We start from the raw sequence: 22,267 nt of genomic DNA on the forward strand, positions 1-22,267 counted from the left end.
CTGAGATAACTTAGTCCGCAGCTACACAGCAAGCAGTTATTTTGAAATAGTGTCAAAAGGTTGTCAAGCTGGCGGACTTCTTACTCTCTCACTCCTGTAACCCTCATTATATGAGAAATAAGGGAAGTTGTAGGAAGAGTGCTCTATGTTGAAATAAGAGTTGTATCAACACTCCCTATTTCAAAATAAAATACACAATTGACGTAGCTCAATTTGCGTAGCTCATTTCGAGTTAAGCCCTGTTGTGTAGACCCTACATCTGCTGGGCATCCTCCTATTCTAGGTTACTTGGTGCTTTCTTACCCATATATGGGAAGGTTTATAAAATGTGCTATCAGAACTTACCCTCTGGGGCTATGTCTAGACTGCAAGCCTCTTTCGAAAAAGAGCGTCTAGACTGCAAGCGGAACTTTCAAAAAAGCAAGCCGCTTTTTTGAAAGAGAGCACCCAGGCAGTCTGGATGCTCTCTTTCGAAAAACCCCTGTTTGCATTCAAGAACACCTTTTTTCGAAAGAGCACTTTCGAAAAAAGGCGTTCTTCCTCGTACAATGAGGTTTACCGCCGTCGAAAGAAAAGCCACGTTCTTTCGATTTAATTTCGAAAGAACACGGCTGCAGTCTAGACGCAGGTGAAGTTTTTTCGAAAAAAGACTACTTTTTTCGAAAAAACCCCTGAGTCTGGACACAGCCTGGCTGAAGATCTGGTTTCCCCTTTGTCTGTCAAAGTAGTCCTATCCTGTTTGATGGATCCACCATTTGAGCTGCTTGTGACCTAGTTGACCTGTTTGTCTTATACAACTGCTCAATTAATGGCAATAACATCAGCTAGGAGAGGATCAAAATTCCCAAGCCCTGGTGCGAGATTTTCCTTACATCATATTTCATAAGTATAGGGTATCACCCTAGTTTAAGATTTTCATCTAAATCAAACAATATATCTACTTGTATTTTTTCTCAATCATCACTCTTGCAAAGATGAACAGAAACCACATAGAAGTTCAAAGGTCTTTGCCTTCCTATTCACAGATCTTAATGTTTGATATCTTTGTAGCCTTTCCTGAAAAAGGTAAAGGACAAACAGTTACAGCTCAACAGATCTCTAACTGTATTAGAACATGTATTTAAACTTGCAATCAAATTACAATTCAGAATGTCTAAATTCTAAACTGCTATACAGTGACTGTCCTTCTGTGAGTGTTTTTTGTGTATTCCTCTGTTTAAGGTATTGGTCGAAGAATGAGAACATGTGGACTCCATCTCAAAGAATCTCTCTTACAAGTAACCTTAATTTCTTTGAGATGTGTTTATGCACATGTCCATGCCACACCCTTCCTGATATCTGCAGTGTAAAGGAACTGAAAAGGAAATGAGGCAGTTCTGCCTTTTTTACACAATACACTTCAAATAAATACAGTAAAACTCCATTAGTCCGGCATCCAATGCTCCGAGACTCCTGATGGTCTGGCACCATCAGGAACCCGGAATTCCTGGGGCAGCCGGACAGGCTTCCCCCATTCAGCTGCTGCTAAAACTGACCAGCAGCTGAATCGGGGAAGCCGGGAGCAGAGCAGCTGGGGTGCTGCCGGGTTGGTCTCGTAGCGCTGCCCCTGGAGGCTGCAGGACCAACCCGGCAGGACCCCACCTGCTCTGCCCCAGGGGTCCCCGATTCAGCCGCTGCTGAAACAGATCCTGTCCTTCGGCGCTGCGGGACCAACCCAGCAGCACTCCAGCTGCTCTGCCCCAGGCATCCCCAAGAGCAGCTGGGGTGCTGCCAGGTTGGTCCCGCAGCCCCGAGGGGCAGCGCTACGGGACCAACCAGGCAGTACCCCAGCTGCTCTGTCCCAGGTGTCCCCAAGAGCAGCTGGAGTGCTGCTGGGTTGGTGCTGTAGCGCCGCCCCTCAGCGCTGCGGGACCAACCCGGCAGCACCCCAGCTGCTCTATTGCAGGCATCCCCGATTCAGCTGCTGCTGAAACTGACCAGCAGCAGCTGAATCAGGGACGCCTAGGGCAGAGCCGGACTATCGTAAGGGGGGGCTATGAGGGATCTGGGGTGGCATCCCCTCCCACCCCAGTCCAGACCCCTCATAGTCCCCCTTCTGATAGTCTGGCATATCTGATAATCCGGCACCCCCTGGGTCCTAAAGGTGCCGGATTATCGGAAGTTTACTGTAATAGCAGTTGTTATACGGGTAAGTAATGGTTCGTCTAAACAGAGGCATTATTTTGGGATACTTCTGGTATTCTAAAATAGCGTTTTCTGCATCTTGATAGCAAGCCCATTATTTTGAAATATAACAGGCTTGCTATTCCAATGTCCCTATAAACCTCATTCCATGAGGATTAAGTGACGTTTCAGAATAGTAGTTTATTTCAACTTATTTAGTGCTGAATAAAAAGTGCCAAATTTCAAAATAAGCTTTTTTGAAATATACTCGAAAAAAGCTACACAACTTGCATGGCTTATTTTGAGCTATGGGTGCAGTGTAGATGCACCCTAATAGGGTTTTTATAAGAATATTTGATTAAATTAAAAAATCTTCTCACACTTCATCTTGGGTATTGGATTAGTGAATTCACCCTAATCCTCCACCAGATCTATCTGCCTTTCTTGAACTGTCTGTCTAGTTATAACCTGTTACATTAAATCATTAATTCTGTCTTTGAAGCAGTAGATTAGATGATATGGTAATTTCTGTGTAAATTCCCAGTTGAAGAGCCTTAACCCTGAATTGTTAAATTCATGGAAGAAATGGGAATCATACGTAAAATGGGTTTCATTTAATTTATTTTGCCATTTTTATTCTTTATCATACTTACAAGAGAGAGAATAAGAACAAATCAAATAATTATAGCGCACAAATGGCTTGGGGCTCACCAAGCACTGGGGAATTCAGTGCAATTTTTCCCTGACTTTAATGCAGATTGAAATAATACCTTGTGGATACAAATTTAGTATAGAAATTGAATCTTAAATAAAAGAGACATTTTTAAAATACCTTAGATCAGTTTTCATTTTCAGTTACATGCTTCTTTCCAACATGTACATACATGCACACATACACATACAAGCTGCACAATGTAGTTTTTAGTATTTCCTTTAGGTCTTGGTAAAACACAATACATTCTATTGCTGTAGTCAATGTATCTTAAATAACATTTCCGCGCTATCCAAACAGTGGGAGGTTGGATGGGAAGAAAAGCTCCTGTCTGCTTTCCTTCCATGCATGAGTACCAGCACTGATGACGGTGTCCTCTGAGTTTGATTTAGTGGATCTTCACTAGACTCGCTACATCGAACCTCAGAAGATCAACTGCAGAATCATTGATCTTCAGCATAGTGAAGATCTCTCGTGCTTGATAAATGATTCAGTGCTATGCTGATGATTGAGAATGATACAATGTCTAACACTAGCACCTTTACTAGGAAATCCCCTCCCACCTTTCTTTAGATGCATACTGGGTGTTGCAAAAGTGGGAGTGCTACAATAACAGGAACTGGCATTTTTACCAATATGTTGCTAAGGTCAAGACTAGGTTAAACCTACTGAAAATATGGTGGTTGGTAATGCCTTTTCTATAATTTGCTCCCATCATTGCTAGTACTAGTGAAGTTGCATGGGGGTAGTGGTAGATGCTTAAGGCAAAGCTAAAGGTGACAAGGCTCCTGAAATACTTACCAGGTATTGAAATGAAATATCATCTTTTTTTTTAATTGAGCCACATATACACTGTTGCCATGCTTGTATTTTACAATAGTCAATGAAACCCGATGTATATTAGAGTAATTCTTGCATTCTGCTTTTGACAGTTTCACAATTATTGTTCCATTTGTAGCAGATTGTGGCTCTTGATCTATAACAAAAATTAGCATCTGAGAAAAGTGCCAAAGTTAGATAGTTACATAACAGAAACCATTAGCTCTATCATCTTTGCTAGCTGCTGTATGAATACAAAATAGCATACAGGTAGGGGACAGTTAGAAACTCTTCTTTCACTAACAATATGTCTACACCACAGCGCTATTTCGGGATACTTCTAGTATCCCGAAATAGTGTATTCCACATCTTGACAGCATGCCCGTTATTTCAAAATATCTTTCAAAATAACGAGTATGCTATTCCAACGTCCCACTAAACCTCATTTCATGAGGATTAAGGGACTTATTGGGATAGTGATCTATTTTGAAATTTGGTGCTGTGTAGAAATTTAGCTACACAGTGCCGAATTTCAAAATAGACCACAGACAGTCCCCAGGTTACATCAATCTGACTTACGTCAGATCCCTACTTACGAACGAGGTGAGGCAACCCCACACTGGCTGCGCCCCCCCCCCCCCCAGCAGACCGCCGAGACATGCCGCGGTCCCGCCGCCCACGTCCTCTGCAGAGAGAAAAGCTGCTCCGGGTCTCCCTGGTCTGCTGGGGGGAAGCGCCCCCCACGCCACCAGAGGCAGCGACAGTGGGGGAGGCACCCCGCACTAGCTGCGCCCCCCCCCCTCCAGCAGACCAGGAAGACGCGGAGTGGCTTTTCTTGCCGCGGAGGATGCGGGCTGCGGGACCGCCAAGACGCGCCGCCTGACAGGCGGTTCAGCCGGCGCTGCCCCGAGTGCCGCAGGGAAAGCACCCCCCGTGCCGCGGGAGGCGGCAACAGTGGGGAAGGCACCCCGCCCCGCCAGCTTTGGGTCCATTGGCCCCGCAGACGCCCCTGGGCAGCTCCAACACCCCCCGCTGTCGGCTGGAAGGAGGGTCTTGAGAATAAAGCTTGAGAATAAAGGACTCAGAGAAGTGAGGTGTGGGAGAATAAAACTGAGCTCTGGAGAAATGTTTGGCTAGAGTTTCCTCTACAATATGTACCAGTTCCGACTTACATACAAATTCAACTTAAGAACAAACCTACAGTCCCTATCTTGTACGTAACCCGGGGACTGCCTGTATCTCAAAATAAGCTCAAAATAAGCTATTGAAATTGCATAATTCAAATTATGTAGGTTATTTCAAGATAAAGGTGCTGTGTAGACGTACCCTGATAGGTGTGTTACATTCATTGCCCCGTGCATAGAGAAAACGTGCTTCAATTAGTATTATCTCACCTAATGATAAAAGATAATTTTTGTACTATTATAAAATCATCTAATATTTGAACAGACTGAAGTTTTGTATATGCCTTTCTTCCTCCCCAGCACCTTTTTCTATGTTTTGAACATTAGTCTGTATGCTTTTTCTTGAATTTTAGAAATTTCAGATTCCTATAACTGAGATTCTGTTACAGTGTATGATTATTTTAAATGCTTTTAGCTCTTTAGAAAGGTATGAATTTTAAAACCTTGAGCATTCAAACTATTTATTCAGAATAACATAAGCATTGGTAGGGTTAGCTGCCCCCCAATATCCTACCCATGTTCTGCATTTTAGCTTGTGTGCTACATTGATTTAGCTGTAGGAATGAAAGGATAATTTGAACTCCATAGTTATTAGCTCTTTTTGATGGTGTTTATGGACCGTAAGCTTGTCTTTTTTCAGCCCCCCACTCTCTGCTAAGGGAAAATAACATCATGAAGGCAGCATGGGAATACTCAGTAGACTATCTGAGTTGCTGTTACTGATTGGGAAGTCTCATTGTATGGAAGATGGGTTGTGACCACACCCCAAACCAAAGAGACTGTGGGGAGCTAGGAAACAGTCCAGGAGTGATTGTTAAAGAGACTGAGATACTTTGTACATTCCTTCTTTGGGCCCTGGGTCAAGATCCAGCAGAAAGGAATGGCTCAGTCTCTTGCCAACCCACATGCATTCATCCAGAAAAACTCTGGAGCATCATGGAAATGGTGGGCAACAACCTGCCTATTGAACCTGCTGACCACTGAGTGAAAATCCTGTGCTCTATTCTTTTTAAGGTTGTTAGTCAATGAGTTTTTAGTGAGGATAGTTGTTTTGTGGATGTATCTACAGCCAGACTAAGACCAACAAATAATTTCATTTCTTGTCAATGTATTTCTAGTACAGGGGTCTCCAAACTACGGCCCGCGGGCCGGATGCGGCCCGCGAGGCCCTCTCATCCGGCCCGTGGAGACCGTCCCTGGGGTGCCGCCGAACGGGCCCTTCTTGCCGTGGGAGGGGGGGGCCCTGTCAGGGGTGTGCGGCGTGTACTCACGCCGCGCCGGGGCAGGAGAAGCGGGCCGCTCTGGTGACAAGTGGCCGCGAGGCGGCAAACGGCGCAGGGGGCGGGGGTTAGCACGGGCGGTGTTCTCCCGCCCAGACTGACAGGGCAGCTGGCCAATCAGGGGGCAGGATGGGTGGTGGTGGTAACGCCCGCCCGGCGACGTGCGGGGGAACGTGAACCCCGGCGGGAACTTTAAAAAGGTGACCCCTTCCGCCCGGGGGGGGGAAGGAGTGAGCGGTGGCAAGCAGGAGGGGAGGACAGCGTGCAGAGGAAGGGGAGAGCAGGGGGAAAAGCCCCCCCCCCTTCCGGGAGAAACGGATTCGCAAAGCCAGAAATGTCTGCTATTTTGGCATCCAGGAAACAATTTCACCATTCACACTAATACAGGTGTTCATGTGTAGTGTATCAATGTGTTATTAAATAATAACTGAATAAAATAATATTAAATAAATAATTAAAAACAACATCCATGTTTTGATTGTTTTTTATTTGGACCTCAAGTGTGTAGTCGGCCCCCGAACTGCTGTTTGATAGTTAATGCGGCCCTCGGGCTGAAAAGTTTGGAGACCCCTGTTCTAGTACAACAGTCAACATGTAGTCTATGGCTGTGCATACCTGACAAACCATTGATCACAGTATGTAGGGTAGATGTAACAACACACCACTATGAAAAGCAGTTATTTCCACAGTGTCTTTCCCTGCAACAGGGAAAGGCTCCAGCAACTCTCTGAATTTGGGGTAATGATTCTGCAGAAGGGGGTTGACAGAATCTTTCTCCACTATCAGAATGTTTTCTTGCAGCACTGGGGAGGTTGCAGGACATTGATAAAAATTGTAGTGTAGATGAGGGAGGCACTTCTTGGGCATGTACATACCAGTAGGGTTCAGGCATGTGTTTGCTCACCTAAGCTGGGCTTCACTGCCTACACCACTGTTTATACCTGTGCAAGAGCAGTGTGAAGTAAGTGTACTCTATACTCTGCCATCAGGAGTATGCAGTGTAGATATGTCCTAAGTCTTTCAGGGACTTCCATCTCTAGTGTAGATATGCAGTGTTTAGAATTGTTAATTCCAGCTTGAGGAGACATATCCACTGTAACTCTGATATATTTAGCACACTAATAACACAAGTGTACCTATGATGTTATTAGTAGTAAAAGGACCTTGCTGTTCAAAGTATGATCCCATCTGAGATCATAGGTATGTACACAGGGTGGGTAGCTCCTCCTGCTGCTCATTCTGTCATAGTTACATTTAAATTGTATTGTAATAGCTCAGTATGTGTATGTGTATCTCTCTCTGAATCCAAATTTGCAATTTCCAATTCTAATGTAGTTCACTCATGCAGAAATATTCTCTTATGTTAAGGAATTAAATCAGCCCATGTATGATGTGAATGGGGTGGCCCTACCCACTGTGATGTGAGTGCACCCATTTCTCTTTTGTCACACCGGTGTAATTGTTGGCCATTTCTTCCCAGTCCATGCCTATAGCTCCACCCACAGTTCTACAACTGAGTAGCCTACCCATCAAAGTCAGCAAATCCATCCTGATCCCTGGGGCAGGGTGTCCCAATAGCAGGAGTCTATAAATTTACCCCTATTCATAGGGTAGTGGGACATAATAGCTAGAGACAATGACTTGTCCTTATTCACAGGGCTGTGTGACCTAAAGTCTAGAGCCAATAATTCACCCTATTCTCAGGGCAGTGCAGCCAATGGCCCAGGGTGGGATGGCTCAATAGCAAGAGTCAGTAGTTCACCCTAATCCACAGGGTAGTGTGGTCCAATTACTATAGTCAATAACATACCCCTATTCACATGATAGTACAGTTCAATATCAACACTCAGTAACACACCCCTATCACAGGGCAGTATGTCCCAGTGGCTAAAATAGATAAATTCATCCCAACTCACAGGATTGTATAGTCCTCTCTCAAAGGACAGGAGATAGGGGAAAGGTTTACATCACCTGGCAGGGGAGTCCAGGCCCTCCCACTCCACTGGACCCCAGCCCAGGGCTCGGTTAGTGACTGTAGCTCCAGCCACTGAGTCAATGGGGAAAAGCTCTGACCAAAACATGCTGATTTCTCAATGTCGGCTCACTTGCTAGGTAGCCATTGCCTTCCCCTACGCTGTTTTCTGCTGCAATCTCTTCAGCTCTGGTGTAGATCTCCGTTTCTCCTCTATTGCTTGGGGTTTGTCTGCTAAAGTTGCCTCCCAACTGGCCTGAGCTGTTCTCTTTTATAGCTATACAGTTTGAGCATGCCCAGTAAGGTGAAGAGGGAGTGTCTTTCTCAGCCCTGAGAGCTGGTTTAACCCCCCTCCTGCAGAATATAGGGTGAATGCACCTCATCACACCAATGATGCTGATAATAATAATAGATAAATTTTGTGCTTTAAAATAGAGACACCAGGATGTGTTGGTTTCTTTAAATGTTGTTGTTTTTCTATTGTACGCTACAAAGTTCAAAGTTGGACTAGATTTTAAAATGCAGTTGTGAAGAAAAATAAATCATACTAAAGCAAATTAAACTTCCAAAAGGACTAACCATTTCTGAGGTAAAATAAAAACCCAGGAAAAAGATGCTAAATGTTATAGTGCAGTAACAAAGATGTTTGCATTAAATGTTTAGCAAAAAAGCTATTTCTTTTAGCAGCACAATAATTATGATTCTTTTCTATTATGATTAAGTGTTTATACAAATTAATTTGTGATCTCGCTATATATGCTTTTAACCACCGTAAAATCTCGAGTATAACGCACATCTACGTGTAATGCGCATCTGCCTTTTAAAGGTCAAAATTCTTGAATAAATTAAACTCTCATCTGTAATGTGAACCCCCATTATTCTCGAGATTTTACGGTATGCATAGGAAGGAAGGGGCTCATGCCTGCCGCCAGGCCCCCTGCCCAGCTGAGCTCACACCTGCCGCAGGGTCCCCCTACCCAGCTGAGCTCGCGCGTGCTGAGCTTTCACCTGCCAGGGGAGCATCCCCTGCTCAGCTGCTGGTGTGCCGAGCTCGCGCCTGCTGGGGGAGCCTCCCGCACCCAGCTGCCGGCACACCGAGCTCGTGCCTGCTGGGAGAGCTTCCCTCGCTCAGCTGCCATGCCTGCTGCTCCCCCACCCCAGCCCAGCCCATGCCTGCCCTCCCTCCCCCGCCTATCTCGTGCCTGCTGAGGGTGAATTTAAAACTTTTGAAAAAAACCTCCTATGGATAATGTGCACCCCGACTTTGAGGTTAAAAAAACAGGAAAAAAAAGTGTGCACTATACTCTCGATTTTACGGTATGTAGGATTAGACATTTTTACATCCGTTTACTTTTCCTATAATTTAAAAATAACATAATTGTGCATTGGTCAGAAAATCAATGAATATGTACTGGTTCTCTTCAATAAAATAGAAAAATATTACATTAACTCATGTTCTGTTCCCTCTCTTTTTATTTCCCTAATCAATTTCTATTGCTTTTTCTCATTCCTTTTGACCAGTGGTGTTTGGCCAGTTTGTATTTTTCCAGACATCGCTGCATGATGTGGTTGAGGTGTATGATGGCCCAACACAGCAATCATCTTTATTATCCTCCCTTTCAGGATCCCATTCAGGTATTCTTTAATGGAACTGTCATGCATCAATTATTTACTTTAAAGTGATTTAGACTTGGAATGTAAGAAAAGATGAAACCACTGTCATCTTTTCTTAGAAGCAAATTGCACTGGAAATCTAATATGAATATTTTGAAAAGAAACTAATCAGTAGTGATTCAAAACAGTTTTGGGCTGATAAAAATAATGATTAAATGTAATCTTTAGTTTTCTTGGATTTTTCTAGTAATATGTATCTAGCACAGTTACTTTTTTGGTTTATTCCCTTTGTGTTTTCTGGACAATTTTTGTTTTTCAATGTATTATATACTATTTGGTATTAAAGTACTTATAAATTGTGGCAGAGACTACATGGCAAAATTATTTTTTGAGTGGATAAGGAGCATGTCAGTAGGGTTTTAAAGTCTTAAAGAATTGATTTTAAATCAGAAAGGATACCACTAATGTCAGATGAGAATCAGGCTCTATCTTTTTCAGGAATGGAAATCTAACAGTGTTAGAATAATAGTACATTTTATAGTGTAAATGTCATAAGTTAATTCAAGCACAGTATATGTTGTGATTGTTGAGGCTTAGTTACTGTAAATTGTTTATGATAATTCATTGTTTTATTTTATTTGTTTGGGTAGGTGAATCCCTTCCACTGAGCTCAGGTAATCAAATCACAATTAGATTTACTTCAGTGGGTCCAGTAACAGCTAAAGGATTTCACTTTGTATATCAAGGTAAGTAGCACAGGATACTGGAAAAATACTTCAGTTAATTTTGACCATTAATCCCTCCATATTTTCTTTATAAATGAATTATACTAATATTTTGTTTTATTTTGATAAATATAATTGATTAAACAGAGAAATAACCTGGGATAAGCAGCCCTAGAATATAGTGGAAATACAAAACTGCTCTAGATGCCTAATTTCCCTCCATTTTTATGTTTTATTAAAAACATCCCTATATTGGTTATTAGCATTATCTATAATACATAATTTTAAATATTCTTAACAATAAGATCAGATAGAATCATAGAAACATAAAATACTAGAACTGGAAGGGATCTTGCGAGATCATCAATTCCAGTCCCCTACAATAATGGCAGGACCAAGCACAATCTAGATCACCCTTGATAGATGTCTGTCAAACCTGCTCTTACATATCTCCAGTTATAGAGATTCCACAACTTCCCTAGGCAATTTATTCAAATGTTTAACCACCCTAGCAGTTAGGAAGTTTTTCCTGAAGTCCAACCTAAATCTTCCTTGCTGTAGTTTTAGCCCATTGCTTTTTATCCTATCATCAGAGACCAAGGAGAACAATTTTCTCACTCCTCTCTCTGACACCCTTTTAGATCCCTGAAAACTGCTATCATGTCCCATCTTAGTCTTCTCTTTTCCAAACTAAACATGCCCAATTCCTTTAGCCTTCCTTCATAGCTTATGTTTTCTAGACCTTTTATCATTTTTATTGCTCTTCTTGGGACCTTCTCCAATTTCTCAACATCTTTCTTGAAGTATGGTTCCCAGAACTGCACACAGTACTTCAATTGAGGCCTAATCAGTGCAGAATAGAGTGGAAGAATGACTTCTCATGTCTTGCTCACAACACTCCTGTTAATGCACCCCAGGATCATGTTTGCTTTTTTTGCAATAATGTCACACTTTTGACTCGTAATTGTCTTGTGGTCCACTATGATCACTTGATCTCTTTCTTCAGTATTCTTTCCTAGACAGTCAATTCTCATTATGTACGTGTGAAATGGATTGTTTCTTTCTAAGTGGAGTAATTTGCATCTGTCCTTATTAAACATCATCCAATTTTCCTGAGACCATTTCTTCAGTTTGTCCAGATCATTTTGAATTATGACCCTATCGTCCAAAGCACTTGCAACCCCTCTCAGCTTGGCATCTTCTGCAAACTTAATAAGTGTACTCTCTATGCCATCATCTAAATCGTTGATGAAGATATTGAAAAGAACCAATTCCAAAACAGAACCCCACTTGTTATGCCCTTTCCAGCATGACTGTGAACTGTGAGGATATGTCTACACTACAAAGTTAGTTCGAACTAACTTAGTTCGAATTAGTTAATTCGAACTAAGCTAATTCGAACTAACGGATCCAGACTAAAAAACTAGTTCGAATTAGCGTTTTGCTAATTCGAACTATCATGTCCACATTAAGTGGGCCCTGAACCGGGCTTAAGGATGGCGGGAAGCAGTGCTGGCAGGGCATCAGAGGAGGACTTAGAGCGTGGAGATGCTGTCTCAGGCTAGCCGAGGGCTGTGCTTAAAGAGTCCCAACCCCCACCCTGGACAGACAGTTCTCAGGGGTGCCCCGCTTGCAAAGCAGTCCTGGCTTGGAGTGCCCGGACTACCCACACTGGGCACATCACAGCACTCGGCCATCAGCCCGGCTGCACTTGCCGCAGACTGCCATCTTGGGAGAAGGGGCAATTGGGGGGCTGCAGGAGAGTTTCCACCCCCAGAAGCCTGCAGAGCCAGCCCAGTCCTCCCCATCGGGGGCTCATGCCCCTTTCCTCCCTCACCTCCTTCCACTTACCCTTCCCTAGCCCCTCTTCTTGATGTAAAAAATAAAGGACAATTGTGTTCAAAAATGGAATCTGTCTTTATTGAATAAAACTGGGGGAGACTGGGAAAAGGAGGTGGGAGAGGGGAAGAGAGAGGCTGGGAGAGGGGAGGGCAACTAAAATGATCAGGGGTTGGGAACAGGTCCCATATTAAGAGAGGCTAAAGAGACTGGGACTTTTCAGCTTAGAAAAGAGGAGATGGAGGGGGGACAGGATAGACGTCTGTAAAAGCATGAGTGGGGTGGAGAGGGTGCATACAGAAAAGTTCTTCATTAGTTCCCATAAAGAAGGACTAGAGGACACCAAAGGAAAGGAATGGGTAGCAGGCTTCAAACTAGTAAGAGAAAGTTGTTCTTCACAAAGCAAAGAGTCAACCTGTGGAACTCCTTGCTGCAGGAGGCTGTGAAGGCCAGAACTACAACATAGTTTAAAGAGAAGTGAGATAAAGTGATGGAGGTTGGGTCCATGGAGTGGTATTAGCCAGGGGGTAGGAGTGGTGTCCCTGCCCAAAGTTTGCGGAAGGCTGGAGAGGGATGGCACGAGACAAATGGCTTGGTCACTGTCTTCGGTCCATCCCCTCCAGTGTCCCTAGGATTGGCCGCTGTTGGCAGACAGGCTACTGGGCTAGATGGACCTTTGTTCTGACCCAGGACGGCCATTGTAAGCTCAGGGCTCAGGGTCGGGGGTCTCACTGGACCCCCTTGATTCTCTTGCACACCTGCTCCTGGGTGGCCAGGCTGGCAGCTCTCCTGCCCTAGATGGCCACTTTCCTGTGCCTAGTGCAGAGATTGTGGATGAGGTCCACGATGTGTGCACTAGCCCAGGTGGGTGCCCGCCTCTTGTGGTCCAGGGCAAGCTCCCGGGAGCCGCCAGCCTGGTCCCGGGAAGAGGGGGAGGGCTGGGGGGCATCGGGTGGGTGGCTCGATCCGTGCCAGGTGCAGGGTCTGCTGGCTGGGTGCTGGCAGGCTTGCACTTGGCACGGGCACCGTAGCCAGCCCGTGCCCCTTTAAGGGGTCCGGCGCTGGGAGGAGGGCAGAAGAGTTTCCCTGGTGTTGGCCAGAGTGGTCACCAGGGAAAGCTGGGGAGGGCTAGCTTCACACTAGTTCGAATTAAGGGGCTACACATCCCTTAATTTGACCTAGCTAGTTCGAACTAGGCTTAATCCTCGTAAAATGAGGTTTTCCTAGTTCGAACTAAGCGCTCCGTTAGTTCGAATTAAATTCGAACTAACGGAGCGCTAGTGTAGCGCCTATGAAAGTTAGTTCGAACTAACGTCTGTTAGTTCGAACTAACTTTGTAGTGTAGACATACCCTGAGAATGGTTAACCACCCAGTTATCTACCCACTTTATAGTAGCCCCATCTAAGTTGTATTTGCCTTGTTCATTGGTAAGATCATTTGAGACCATATCAAATGCCTTACTAAAGTCTAGGTAAACTACGTCCACTGCTTCTCCCTTATGCACAAGACTTGTTATCCTATTAAAGAAAGTTATCAGATTGGTTTGACATGGTTTGTTCTTTACATGTTGGCTGTTACCTATCACCTTGTTTTCTTCCAGATGTTTGCAAATTAATTCTTTAACTACCTGTTCCATTATCTTGCTTGGCATAGAAGTTAACCTGACTGGTCTATAGTTTCCTGGGTTGTTCTTATTTCTCTTTTTATAGATGAACACTATATTTGCCCTTTTCCTGTCTTCTGGAATCTCTCCCAACTTCCATGATTTTTCAAAGATGGTAGCTAAATCTTAGATTCCTCCTCTATCAGCTCTTTAGGTATTCTAGGATGCATTTATAGAATCATAGAACACTAGAGCTGTGTGTACATTGGCATCCCTTTCCAGAAAAGGGATGCTAATGAGACACTTCGGAATTGCAAATCCACGGGGGATTTAAATATCCCCCGCGGCATTTGCATTTACATGGCTGCATCTTTTTTCCGGCTCGGGGTTTTTGCCGGAGAAAAGCGCCAGTGTAGACGCGATTCTCTGGAAAATAAGCCCTTTTCCAGAGGATCCCTTATTCCTACTTGAAAGTAGCTCCAGAGACAGAGATTCCACAATCTCCCTAGGCAACTTATTCCAGTGTTTCACCACCCTGACAGTTAGGAAGTTTTTCCTAATGTCCAACCTAAACCTCCTTTGCTGCAGTTTAAGCCCATTGCTTCTGGTTCTATCCTCAGAGGCTAAAGAAAACAATCTTTCTCCCTCTTCCTTGTGACACCCTTTTAAATACCTGAAAACTGCTATCATGTTCCCTCTCAATCTTCTCCGTTCCAAACTAAACAAGCCCAATTCTTTCCATTTTAACAAGCCCTGATGACTTGAAGACATCTAATTTTTCTAAGAAATTTTTAACTTGTTCTTTTTTTATTTTATCTTCTCAACCTACCCCATTTCCTCTAGCATTCACTGTATTAGGCATCCCTTCATCATCAAAATTCTTGGTGAAGACTGAAACAAAGAAGTCATTAAGCACCTCTTGCCATTTCCAAGTTTCTTGTTATTGTTTCCCCTCTTCACTAAGCAATGGTCCTACCATGTCCTTGGTCCTCCTCTTCCTTTTAATGTATTTATACATTGTCTTCTTGTTACCCTTTATGTCTATAGCTAGATTGAGCTTGTGTCTTGCCTTTGCCTTTCTAATCTTTCCCCTGCATACCTGTGTTGTTTGCTTATATTCATTCTTTGCAATATGTGATAGTTGAGAATATGTGATATTCATCCTTTGTAATATGTTATTTGAGAAGAATAAGAAAGGTTTCCAGATTTGAGAAACCAGTTATGAATACCATGTCTTTCTATTTTTGTTAATCTGACTAATTTTCAATCCAGCCTGCTGCTCAACCTGATTTATTCTTCCATTTAAATATGAAGATCTGGAAATGGGTTTACATTTAGCTGGATCAGTAAGCTTGCTATTATTAAGATGCTGCATTTGATTCACATTATTGATCTTTTTAAGGATCAGACTCAGAAATGATTAGATGTCAACACTTGTTCCTGTAGTTCGTTCTGTCAGTCTGAACACCAATTGAACAGCAGTAATCAGTAATTTTTAACCTGTAGCCACTAAAGGCAAAATGCTACCAACAAAGCAATGCCATTTTGAAACTTAAATTAGCTGAATATTTCATAACAAAGTATAAAATTTCAGTTCCATTTTAGTAAGGTCTCAGAATTGATGCTATAATATGATTGCAAATCTGCAAAAAAGTATCAGTGTTCATATAAATCTGAATTGTAATATCATTTAGATTTTAAAGTTTGGATTCCATATTTTGAAGATTCATTGGGGATTATGTAAATATTCTTAACTGATAACTCAATTGAATATTTAAACTAATTTTAGACATCTGAATTTGAAAATGTCTTTAGCAAATATAACATTAAGAATCCACAATCATTTTCATGCATGCAGCTGTTCCAAGAACAAGTGCAACACAGTGCAGCTCTGTGCCTGAACCAAGATTTGGAAAAAGGATTGGAAATGAATTTGCAGTTGGTTCATTGGTTCTTTTTGAGTGTAATCCAGGATACATCCTCTATGGATCAATAGCAATTAGATGTGATTCAGTACCAAATGCTTTGGCACAGTGGAATGATTCTCTCCCTACATGTGTTGGTAAGTAAAGACTACATTTTTGTATGGGCCTAATCATTACATACAATGAAGAATGTTATCTTAGGTCTAAATCCCTTCCTTTTCTCCGCTCCTTTACCTACTTACTGCTTATTTTTGTTCTGATTTCTTGGCTTGCACTCAAACCATTCCCACTCACTGCCCTGAACATAGAAGTATACCAGAAGGACTCTCATGTTACTATATAATAAGTTAACACAATATTAACTTACCCTAAATGAGGTAATGAATACTTTACTTTTCAGCTTCCCTTTCTAATCCAACCTTGCTTTGACATTTTAGTAGCTACATGACAGTAAATATCCTACAGCTATAAAATATCTGCTTCTTTTGGACTTATATAAGTGACAGTCCATGGCTACTCATTAATCAAGATTCAGAAACTGCCCTGACTTCCTGCAGAATTAAAATACTCTCACACTTGGGAACTCTGACAAGATATCCTATGCTGTTGCCAGAAAAACTACTTTATTAAGGACTTAGAAGTAGTTACACTAATGTAGTAGGTCAGAAATATTTTTCCATGTGAAAAAAATTCTATCTGGTCGAACTCTGGACACTTCGGAGCAGATTTTGCTCTGGTATCAGTTTAAATCCATTCACATTCTTGGACATATACACATTTGCACTAATTGAGCACCTGACAAATTGGACCAAACTCAGCATTGTAGGTTTCAACCTTTTTTTTAAAGGTTATGTATTTATTTTAATTTTCATCTAGAATACACACAAATGGTGACAGTATTGTTTTTGGTCATCGGTTGCAATATTTTACTGCAGTCCTAATGAACCCTTTAGATATGTGAAAGAGAGCATTGTTTGACTTTCAGAGACTTCAACTGAGAGAGAGTTACAGGCCAAAAGTATCAATTACTCGTTATGTGCACATATCACAGTGCCAGTAAAGGTAATAAAATATGTATGAGTTAGAAATTGCTTTGAACTAAATCGGTTTAATAATTGAAGTGCTAGACATGACCATATTAAATTGCCTTAACTCCCTAGTGAGTTCTTCAGTATTTCCTTATGGATATCGGACATCAGTCATGCTGTCTGTTCCTGCTTTTACCAGTAATTATTTAAACACTTTATGTGACACTGACCTTTAGTTTATCCATGTAGTGTCCAACAGATTCTATCAATTATGTGCACTACAAAATATACCTAGTATATTCATTACAGAGATAAATTGTGTTCTACATATTCTCTAAATCCTCATATTTGTATCTAATGAAATCAGCTCAAGGAGTTGATAGTGTTATACAGGAGTAATGTATTGGCTTCTAATAGTAATGATAAAACATCGCGTCAATCTTTTCTTCAAGCTATTAAAATACCAGCAGAATACTTGTATCTAGATTAAGCTGTAACATTCTTTTATTTGCTCTTGTTAGAGCATCAAGGGACCTGAACAATGTTTTCATTCATGCTAAGCATCATGAACCAACAGTTTGCATTATTAAATTCCTCTTACTTACTTATTTTATTATTTTATTTATCTGTGGGTCTGCATAGTATATACGCTATTTTGCAAACCCATAACTTTCTTTACTATCATAAAGTAAATCTATACATGTCAGTGAGATTACTCACATAAGCAAACAAAATAGCTTGGGAGGTGGAATAGAAGCCTTCCAGTATTAGAATTAAATTAGTTGTCGGGGCAACAAAATAGTAGCACTGATCAAAACCTCGTTTTTATGCTGAGATCTTTCCCCTTATATATTTAGAGCACATATAACTGTTTAAAGTTAATTATTAACAAGTAGCAATATTTTTAGTTTCATAAGGTTAATAGGACACATTCAAATTGATTTCACTTTGTAAAAGTTCAAATGACCATTATCTGAGGGATACAAACATGATTCTGTATGTTAAAAAGCCATCCTGTTTAAAATTTTCTTTTATTCTTTTCAGGTAGTTTAAAATAGGATTTAAATTATAGGAAGAGTTTTATTTTCTTGAGGCCAACTTGAATTTCAAAATATAGTATCACTTTACAAAAATTTGCATCCCTAGAATACTGTTCATTGTGTTAGTTTTTAATACAGCTTTCTCACTTCTAAAGCAGTGTTGTGTTAAACTTCTTGCCTCGTGCATTTACTTCCAGTGCCTTGTGGTGGAATTTTAACTAAGCGCAAAGGGACCATTTTGTCTCCTGGTTACCCTGAGCCTTATGACAATAATCTGAATTGTGTGTGGAAGATCACAGTACCAGAGGGAGCTGGAATTCAAGTAAGAATATATGAATTCACTTGTTATCATCATAGGTTTGAAAGTGATGTTTGCAGAGATGACACCACGAAAAGATAATTTATTAGTAAATATTTTACCATGCAGTTAACTGCTGTTATGATGGAACTTGTTACACAATTCTTTTTAGGGGCTGGAGTAATCTGAAAAGATATATACACTGTATCTGCAGCTCTGCAAGGCTCTCTCTGTGTGTGTGTATATCTATACACACCTTTTCTCCAAAAGAACTCGTTACTGGAACATTTATGATTAGCAATATATGTTTTCAGCAAGTCAAAATTATTTGTTGCTGACGGTAGAAATTGAAGTTTCATTTTATAAATATAACTAAATGTCCTTATGAATAAAAAACAAGTAGTTTGCATTCTCAGGTGAATTATGCAGATTTTCCTAAAAAAAGTATGCCTGTTTAGGGAAAAATAAATATATAATTATGAACTTATTACAATATGGGCCTGATCCAAAGCCCATTGAAATTAATGAAAAATTCTTACATTCTTACTTAATAATTTTTTATTCAGATCCTATGTGAGGGATAATCTAGGATGGTGCTTGGAAGGGTAAATCATTCTTTTTCTTACTTATTAGAATTCTTTGAAAGCACTGGCCAAATCATGAATAAAGGCAAAAAACAACTTTTTATAAACCCATGGGAAGAGTTTGTCAAGAAAATATGGTAACTGATGCCTAAAGTGTGGAAGTATTATCTTTGATAGGCATAGCTGTGTAGCGATAGATAGATATGAAAAAGTAGACAGAGTAAAAATATACGTAGCTAATATTTCAGTGGGAAAAGAGGTTAATAATGAAATGCCCCCATGATTAATACTAAATTCTAACACCAGTGTTTTTCAGTGTATGTATTAAATAGTTTTAATGAGTGGATAAAATAATAAACTGGAAAAATTTAATGATAACACATTACATTATGTTAATCAGTTAAAGAACAAAAGAAAAATGTAAAAAATAGCCAAAATATGAACAAGAAATTTCATCTTCAATAAGGGCAAGTAAATAAATATGGGAAAGAATGATTTAAAATTATAAATGTTGGGTTCAAAATTGTTGTTTACTGTCAAAAAGAAAAAGAAGGTCTCAATATTATTATGGAGAGCTCAGTAATATTGATTTTTTTCAAGCACATAAATTGTCATAAAAGCTAGCACTGTTTTTTACTGAATTAAGAAAGAGTTAGAAAAATAAAATGTATTATATACATTTTTATATCCTATTGTAAAATATTGATTTGGTTTTCTTTTGCATCGTGTAAAATGTTCACACAGGTTCCACCTCTATAAACTGGGACTCTCTGGTCTGGCAACATCTATGGTCCAGCAGAACCATGGATGTTCCAGGGTCAGAGAATCTCAGTATTGTGCGGGGTCCTGGTAAGATTCAGAGGATGGAGAAGACCGAGGTCTTGGTGTGCTGTAGGGGGGAGCAGGAGACCTATATGTGGCCGAGCTGGGCTACATGGGGAGCTGGAAAGCTGCCACACTGCTGGAGGGAAGAAGAGTCAGGAGCTGAAAATTCCAAAGTGCAGCTCTGCTAGGCTGTGTGTGTGTGTGTGTGTGTGGCACCACGAGCCTAGCTGATCCCTCCAATCTAAGTACTGGGCTTCCAGACTCCTGGGCCTCCTCCCTCCAGCAGTAGGGCAGCTTTGGCTTATATATAGCTGGGCTGCCGGTGGAACTGGGAAGCCTGCTGAGGCCGACAGCAGGAGAGCCATAAATGGTCTCCCCTACTCTGGCAAAATCCATTATCTGGGACCAGTCAGGTCTCCAGGGTGCTGGACCAGGGAGGTCCAACCTGTAAACAGTAAAACACTGAATCAGAGTATTACATATAACCGGAAATACAGTTTAGGTCTATACATGGTGAGAATTAAGACTAGAAGTAACATTTTCAGAACACATTTAAGTCTTATTTCCAAAAGTGTTTTAGGCATGCACAAAGCTACCGGTAAGTCCCTTTTGGAAAATTCTATTTAGGTTCCTAAATCACTTAAGTACCTTAAAAATATTCTCCTTGACTATTTAATGAGAAGAAGGTGAAAGAGAAGAGAAGATAAAGTTACATATATAAATTAATCAGCAATTCTCAAGTTGTGTGTGGGCCCCAAAGTGAGTCATGATCCCATTTTAATGTAGTTGCCGGGGCTGGCATTAAATTTGATCGGGCTCAGGCTTTGATTTTAGCCCTGAGTGGTGGGGCTCAGGTTACAGGTACCCCATTCAAGGCAGTAGAGGTCAGATGATGACTTTTTCTACTCCCAACCCTCTTGGTCAAGGTAGCAGGGCTCGGACTTTGGTCTCCCTCCTGGGATCATGTAGTAATTTTTGTTGTCAGAAAGAGGTCATAAACCATAAAGTATGAAAACCCCCAAATTAATTTAACAGTATAGAAAACACCAAATATGGGCCTACTTATTCTGTTCTATAATTCAAGAACAAAGAGCTCAAATTAGATCTAAAGCAACATGTTTAATAAAGTACAAGAGAGAGTTTAAAAGAAAATAAATAATTAAGGGGACAATTCTCTTTTTAAGATTGTAAGAAAAGAATAAAGTGTTGTATGAATAAGAATAGAATCACTAGTTTGCTAGCTAATTATTGGACCTCCAATTACTTTGCTAGAATAAAAATCTGTTTGTTCTTGATAGAAGAACATAAGAATTACCACATCAGATCAGAGGAGTGCTTCATCTGGCTTAGTATCCTTCCTATGGCTCTATGAGAGTCAGTGGAGGCATGATCTTCTTGTGTAACGATGGTAGGCTTCACTAACCACTCTTGAAGTTTTTTTTTTCTTTCCATCCAGGCTTTGAGGGGTTGTTTTATAAACCCTCTCATTAAGTGAGCTAGAGCCAATACTTTTTACTACCTCTTGTGTCCCACAAAGTTCATGAGCGGGCTGAATGCCCACAGAGGAGTTTTGTGTAAAGCTCAATGAAAGAATCTTTTTAGTGGGAAATGCTGGTATTTTGAAAACATTTTTATTTGTGATTGAGGAAGGCAGGAACACATTCTCCCAGTGTTGGGGAAGCCTAGGACATCAAGAGGCACAGTGGGAGTCTTGAAGCCCTGAGAACTCATGCTCAAACTTGGAGGGGTTAGGGTTTCTAGGACTGTCAGGGTCCTGCCTGTTTAGCAAGGTTCATAGAAACTATGAAGGCTCTGTCTTGAGTTGGGGTTCTCAGAGCTTTCATTCTGGTGCCAGGGTGCCTGGAAGTACTGGAATCACCAGCACCAGGGTAATCTGTGTGGCAAGGCCGCCCAAGATCTGGCTTACCTTGGAAGCCTGGGTTCCTCAGCAGTCTGGCAGATAAGCGGGATCCTGCCTGTCTCTTGGTGAAAGTTTGTTGCAAGGTTTTGGCAAATCTGTTATAAAAAGGTTTTCTCACCAACGAACTTTAGAAGTGTACTCCTTAAAAGATGCCAGGGGTTTTCTGTCTCCTATTGGCCAACACTTTTCAGGCCATGTGGGGGGCATTTGAAAATCCCAATAGGTACCTATCTACATCTTTATGTGCCAGAATACCTTTATAAATCTGGCCTTTTGTTCCATCTTCCCCTGAGTGGTCTTCAATTATCCATTCAGCCATATCCTGTCCTCAGCACACAAGTTCATTTCAAAGTCAGAGTGTTGTCCTAATTAATGGTCCCAGAACTTCTAAAGCAGAATCAGAAATTTGAAAATTCACATAGGAAACTCTTTTGTTTTGTTTTGTTTTTAACTTCATGACCTGGGGCTTTCTATTCCCAATGAAGAGAATAGCTTTACAAAGCTTTTGCATGACTGAAAACAACAACTTATAATTACAGTATTGCTACTGGGATATATACCCACAGACTATAATTTACATTTTCCCCTGTAAATTAAATCACATTCTGTGCCTTCCATTTTTATTCGTAGGTGCAAGTAGTAAGTTTTGCTACAGAGCACAATTGGGACTCTTTGGACTTTTATGATGGTGGTGACAACAATGCTCCACGGCTTGGAAGTTATTCAGGTGAGTG

General features: G+C 41.2%; 1 protein-coding gene across 2 annotated transcripts in view; it reads left to right on the forward strand.

Moving 5' to 3' along the window:
* Positions 1-22,267, forward strand: part of CSMD3 (CUB and Sushi multiple domains 3) — a 1,180,750-nt gene that overhangs the window by 926,763 nt on the left and 231,720 nt on the right. For both annotated transcript variants that reach the window (XM_075920204.2, XM_075920205.2), the window contains 5 exons: positions 9,652-9,765; positions 10,395-10,490; positions 15,771-15,974; positions 18,103-18,227; positions 22,164-22,260. In XM_075920204.2, coding sequence (XP_075776319.2) covers positions 9,652-9,765; positions 10,395-10,490; positions 15,771-15,974; positions 18,103-18,227; positions 22,164-22,260 — 636 coding nt within the window. The remainder of the gene's footprint in view (positions 1-9,651; positions 9,766-10,394; positions 10,491-15,770; positions 15,975-18,102; positions 18,228-22,163; positions 22,261-22,267) is intronic.

This window comes from Pelodiscus sinensis, chromosome 2 (assembly GCF_052426305.1).
Source record: "Pelodiscus sinensis isolate ZL-2025 chromosome 2, ASM5242630v1, whole genome shotgun sequence".
Lineage (NCBI taxonomy): Eukaryota > Metazoa > Chordata > Testudines > Trionychidae > Pelodiscus > Pelodiscus sinensis.